General features: G+C 43.0%; 1 protein-coding gene across 1 annotated transcript; it reads right to left on the bottom strand.

Annotated features, from left to right (window-relative positions):
• Positions 1 to 519: 519 nt before the first annotated feature.
• Positions 520 to 6,279, bottom strand: c1qtnf7 (C1q and TNF related 7). Its single transcript, XM_084355580.1, has 3 exons — positions 6,003 to 6,279; positions 3,645 to 3,881; positions 520 to 1,353 (listed from the first exon to the last, which is right to left on the bottom strand). Exons 1-3 carry the CDS (start codon positions 6,022 to 6,024, stop codon positions 725 to 727), a joined length of 888 nt encoding a protein of 295 aa, XP_084211706.1. The 5' UTR covers positions 6,025 to 6,279; the 3' UTR covers positions 520 to 724.
• Between the last annotated feature and the right edge of the window lie 34 nt (positions 6,280 to 6,313).

Raw genomic sequence — 6,313 nt, 5'->3', positions numbered from 1 at the left:
CGGTGGTAGTTTTCTGTACAGTACGTTTACTTAGCAAATTAATGAAGAAAGCGACCTGACTGTGCCCACTGTTGTTGTGGTATAGTTTTTATTAAAACCAATAAATTTGCTATAAAAAAACCTTGTAATTTTCCGCACAGGATATTTTCCATCAGTACTTAGCAGACCAGCACCGTTATCGCTGCCTAGTAACGGGATAAACTACTTCTCAACCTACCTTGAAAATTAGCGCCGATGCATCCAAACCGTTTCCGTCAATATCAAGATTCTATACGCCCAACGGACTGTCAATCAAACAACTTACTGACGAAAGACCCGCCTTCTACGGAGTCCGAGAAGCCACTAAAGCGCAAGAGCAAATTGTTCTTCCCTCCAGCTGTTGTTTTTGTCACTCTCGCCAGTGAAAACATTACGGCTGACCCGTTTTGACTCTTCATATCATATTTTGCAACATCTTTGTCCCACACATGCTTCAGTTTTGTAAAGGGGAACCTTCAGACCAAACTCTCCGTGTCACAATGTTTATTTTAAGTTATTTGATCCAACTTCCACTCATAACAAAAAACATCTGAAACTAGCTTTATTAAATAACATAATTTCAAATCAGTAGATAGGTCTCTATAGTAACAGTAACACTAGCAGTACAAACATTTGTATAAAAAAATATATAAAATGTGTAATAAAAAACAGTGACCAGCAGTCCCTCTTTTATGTTTTCCAAGTGTTATGCATAGTCCTCTGCCAGTATGTCAAAATAGTTTGTGTCTGCATAGAGAAGGAAGCCAGAGAACAAGCTGTCAGCCCAGCCTGGGTCTGCAAATAATCCATTCTGGTCATCGAAGAAGATCTCCAGCCACACCTCGTCTTCTGGGTTCAGGTACATCACAGTGGACCCAGATGCCACGTCATGGTTCCCCGTGTTGGCATCGAATGTTTTGATGCGATACTGACCATTCTGCACCAGACCAATGGCCAGGTGTTTGTTGGCCAGCGTAATGTCATAGGAGAAATAATAAACGCCTGGGTATGCACAGATGTACTTGCCCGTCTGTGTGTTGTAGTGCCCGCCCTCGTTATATAGCACCTTGTTGAACTTGATGGGGGTTTTCTCTGTGGGGTAGCTGCTGGTGATTCCCACAGAGAAGGCAGATTTAGGCAGCAGGCTGCCACACTTGCAGATCCCTGCTGTTCCACGTGGCCCCCTTTGCCCTTTGTCACCTTTCTGCCCGTCACGGCCTAAAGGGCCAGGTAAGCCCAAATCTCCGTTCCCTCCTGTAGGGCCTCGTTTCCCTGCAGGGCCACGATCACCTCGGTTTCCGATCTTACCTGTCGGGCCAACTCTGCCCTTTAACCCTGAAACGGCAGAAAACACATGCTGGGATCATTATTTCTGCACAGTTACTGATTTTGTTTTTTAATTTCCTGCCGTATGAATCAGTTTCTGCTGCTCTCGTTGAACCTGAATTTTTAAAGGACAAGTCAATGAAAACACCAAACCCCACCCAATGTCATGTATTAAGTCACCTCTGGAACACAGCCACAGTCTGGCTTGATTCATCCTTATATCCAGTTGACTACATCTGCAAAGTAAATACCCTGCAGCAATGAAACACTGTGAAATGCCTGTGCAAGAGCAGTGAAGGTGTGTATCTGAATTCCTTTTTCCACACATAATGGAAAACACAGGTGCATGACGTTTATTTCTCACTGACAGATTTATTAAGTCTGCGAAGATGAAATCAGTACAGTGAATCTGGGTGAAGCCGGGCGAGACGCAGTCATTCCACATGTTTTTGCAATTTTAAGGCAGCTTTATCTACATGACATAAAAAAGATGATTGGCACACAGCAGGGCTCCAACATCCGCAGTATTTAATGCGCCGAAGCAGTGACGTTTCAAGCAACACTGCTCAGACTGATGAAGAGCAATGTGCAAGCCGTCTCTCTGTTTCATGTTTTGTTCATTTTCGACTCAGCACCTGCCCTTTTTTGGCTTCGATGTGCGTGTATACTCCTAGATTTACTAGCCTTACTTAGGCTTACATGACTTGTTTTTCACCATCTGAATAATAAAGGAAAAAATAAAGAAATCTGAGCTGTGAACATCCATGATAAGTTGTTTGTATTGTATAAACTGCATAAATCTACTCAGTGCTGAACTTATCACACAACACACTTTAACACATATTTATGAAAAAAAGCTGAGGAATAACAGTCAACAACAATTCAACACCTGGTTCATGGTCAGTGTGTTAAAGCAACAAAACAGAATTTCCTTAAGAAAGATAGTTTATAGTTGAGTCTCATCCTTAGATCGCCAAATGCTGACACTTTGGGTTGGCGGCTGACCTGAGTTGCTAACTCTTACAAGTGTCAGTCTATGACGAATTTTCTTCAGGGAAGTTACATTTTGTTGCTTTCACCCCACCTATTGTTGAAAGCTCTAGAAAAAGATCCAGTAAGGGAACCTTGAGTTGAGAATGGTTTTCTGTTGTTAATAATAATGATTCTTAAAAGACACCTATTAGGCTTTTTCCTTTTATCCCTGTCCTCCAGTGTTTTATATAGGTTATTGTGCATGTAAAAGGTCTTGAAAGTTAAAAAGGTCAGAAGCTCCCCTCTCCCACAGAAAACACTGCTCCAGAAACGCCTCGTCAGCTGTCCCGCCTTTAATTCTATGACTTTGTGACATCACACTACGTCACCATGTGAGGAGGAAAGCTGGCACAGAAAAAGTTTCCTGACCTGACAGCTGCTGTGGAAAAGATGAGCTGATGCGGAAAAACTCATTCACACTACCAGCATGGTTATGAAATGAAGTGTCAGACAAACTATGCCAGAGTTGTTTAGAAGAGCTCCCACTGCACTCTGCAGGCTTAGAGATGTCATCTGTGTACTCATGCCTCAGAACTCTGACTCCCCCAAAAGAACATGATCATTACAGACAGTAAAAAAGATGTTTTACCTCTTACCCTCACCGTCTGTACATACATCGTATTTAAAGGAGACATATTATGCTCATTTTCAGATTCATAATTTTATTTTTGGTTACTGCCAGAACAAGTTTACATGCTTTAATGCTGAAAAAACATCAGTTTTCTCATACTGTCCAGTGCTGCAGCACCGTATTCCCCCTCTGTCTGAGTCTGCTCTGATTGGTCAGCTCACACATGCCTGAGCAAGCACTGCTAACAAAATAAGAGCAAACTGATGTTTTTTCAGCATTAAAGCATGTAAACTTATTCTAGCAGTGACCCAAAATAAAATTATGAATCTGAAAATGAGCCTAATATGTCTCCTTTAAATCCGATATGTGTACAGAAGGTGTAGTTTACATGTAAAACACCTTTGTACTGTCTGTGATGATCATGTCCTTCTGGGGGAGTCAGAGGTCTGAGGCATGAATACACAGATGTCATCTCTAAGCCTGCAGAATGCAGTGGGAGCTCTTCTAAACAACTCTGGCATAGTTTGCTGACACTTCATTTCATTACCATGCTAGCAGTGCGAATGAGTTTTTCCTCATCAGCTCATCTTCTCCACAGCAGCTGTCAAGTCAGGAAACTTTTCCGTGCCAGCTTTCCTCCTTCACGCAGCGTTAGACACATAAACTAATGCTGCATCTGTTATGTTTCAATATATACCTGAGTCTCCCTTTTCTCCCTTTTCACCCTTCCTGCCATCTCTGCCATCTCTTCCCGGGATACCCACATTCCCATCAGCTCCTGGGGGCCCGCTGGGACCGGGTTTTCCAGGCAGGCCCGGTGACCCTGGGACGCTGCAGATCAGACGCTGTGCTCCTTTCAGTTTGGTGTCAAACAGCTGCCCAAAGACACAGTGGCACAGACAGACTGCTCCCATCAACGCCCACATCTTCACATCTGCAAGTGCAAAAAAGGACTTTTAGAGGACATGCTTCCACATTGACGTTAGAATTTAGGAAATGCAATTAAACTGTTTATTGTTTGCAGATATTTAGAGCAAAGGGGAAAGATAAAAAATGACCATAAGACAGAATGACAGTGGGAAGCTGTTATCTGCTGTCACAATGCTATAAAACACGTATTTCTGTCGTCATGGGTGCAGACGGAACAAAAGGTTAGTAAATCAAATGTTCAATCAAGTACAGCATGAGGCCAGATGTGGCTCTTGTAATGAGGAGCAATTGCTGTTTGACTCCGTTTCACACACTGATGTTCTCATCCGCCAACGGAATCGCATGTGAGACCTCTAACGAAACCTTTGTCTCTTTTCCAAGTCGTTTTTGTGCCAAAACATTCCCTAGTTATGACATAAGATCCAGCACAACGTCTGTCAGGGGAACCTAATCATGAAGCAATGGCACTTGAGCAGACAGAAACATTATACATTTAAGTTACACGGAGAGAGAGCCAGGGACACGATCTCCTCCGAGTTAAAAAATAATAACATTGATGGAAATCTTGCAGCGATGAACGAGCTGCTAAACACTTAAATCCAACCTGGCAACCTCTCAGATGCTCAAGCATTTCACAATAAAGCCATGTGTGGAAGGGCGCCAACAAGTTGTTCTACAAGCAAAACTGTAGGGCGTTCAACCGAATGCACAGAAACACATAAAGACCGGTGGATTTTATGAATACCACATGCTTGTTCTTTGCATATCTGCCCATGTGGGTGTGAGAAAGTGAGTTTAGCATCTGCTCTTTGGCCCTGGCTGTTCCTGATAGGTGGGGGCGTCGGAACATGTGCATCCCCTCGTCTGTCTTTAAAAATAAGAGTGTCTTTTTACTGCAACATTGGCCTTATAAGCTTCCTCTGTCCGTCGCATCAGACAAATGATGTGCATAATATGAGACAGTAAACACTGGGGAGACAAACAGGAAGTACACACAGCCGCACTTCTTAAACAAGCACATAGCGTCTCTGCGTTGCTCGTGTAGCATGTTTTTGATTCTGAGGGTAATGAACTGGTCACAGAGCCAGTGTGAGGTCCTGTGAGGGAGACACCCCGCCCGCCAACTCCTCTCTGCAGCGATGATGTCAGCATTAGTCAAATAGCTATTATTAAAGACATGGTCCTCTTTTTAAACACACAGACACATGCATGTGTAAATTTGCATGAGGGCATACAATAAATGCATGCTAAAATGCACTTGCACACACAGATGAACTCAAAAAATCAATAAGAAAAGGGGAAAAACATCAACATTGAAGGGGCACTATGCAGCTTTTTTAAAGTCCTGTAAACAAACACAGCTCCTGGTACAAGGAACAACAATTTGCAAGAGTTAGCATGAGTTTTAAATGTACTCCAAAGCCATATATTTACATTTTTGTTTATAGTCATTCCAGCAAAGCATGCTTGTATTTTGAGTTATGGTGGGGTGAGAACAAAAAGATCACAGATTCAAGAATAAAGGACTACAAAACCAAAACTGTTTCTAAAAAAGTTACATAATGCACCTTAAATTAAAAAAAAAGTTGCTATTTTTGAAACTCTGCAGTTCGTCTTTGTTATGAAATCCAATATGAAGACATCCAGGTCCAACTGGGAACTCATGGTTCTCATTGTCTTGTTCTCCCGGTGGACAGGTGGAGCTTTAAAATAAAAGTCTGTGTTTGGATATCCTTCACTAACAACGTCTGTGTCCACTCTAAGCGATGGCAGCCTACGTGATGGCCTCTAGGTGTTTGTAATTGATGTCAGACACAGGTCTCCCATTAACTTCTCGGACATGTGAAAAAAGTCCATGAGAAAAAGTTTAAACAAGAGCGAATAAGACATTTTTAGACATCTAACTGCTTTCAGAAGGTAATTTATCATACTGTAGATGTAAGTACACACACTCAGAGGACATGCGTGCAAACATGTGGGTACAACCGCACAAAGGCTGACACACACAGACAGGTATGCAAGGTATTCACTCAGCAGGTTCGACTCACAATCTTAAACACAACAGTGTTCCTATCATGCTGTGAATGAAAGATGTTCTGTGAGAGTCAGTGACCAGTGTTCTTACCCCACAGTTGGCAGCTGTTCATCTCCAAGCCTGATCAATACTCTCTCTCTCTCTCTCTCTCTCTCTCTCTCTCTGGTGTCTTCGTCCTATCTGCTCAGTCTCCTCTCTATTTGATGGTCTGATCTCTTGGTTAACATGTTAGTCGTCTGTTCTCTGCAGAGCTCTCAAACATCTGCGTGCAGGGCTCAGCTGCTTCGCTGCTGACAGTGTCTTCTAGTGCAGCAGCAGCAGCAGCCAGCAGTCAGCAGCCAGCAGCCTGGACTCACTCCATCCTCCCCTCCCTGCCTCCTCCCTCCTCCCAGCCCTAATCC

This window comes from Pagrus pagrus (assembly GCF_965226575.1).
Source record: "Pagrus pagrus genome assembly, chromosome: 6".
NCBI classification, from domain to species: Eukaryota; Metazoa; Chordata; class Actinopteri; order Spariformes; family Sparidae; genus Pagrus; species Pagrus pagrus.
The sequence above is the reverse complement of the archived record's forward strand: the minus strand, read 5'-3'. Positions and strand labels throughout refer to the sequence as shown.

Bases quoted from the DNA above. Each gene is read 5' to 3' on its own strand.
- c1qtnf7 (XM_084355580.1), bottom strand. From the start codon at position 6,024: ATGAACAGCTGCCAACTGTGGG. The intron at 3,882-6,002 runs GTAAGAACACTG...TTGCACTTGCAG, and splicing joins GAACAGCTGCCAACTGTGGG to ATGTGAAGATGTGGGCGTTG. The intron at 1,354-3,644 runs GTATATATTGAA...CTGCCGTTTCAG, and splicing joins GGGAGAAAAGGGAGACTCAG to GGTTAAAGGGCAGAGTTGGC.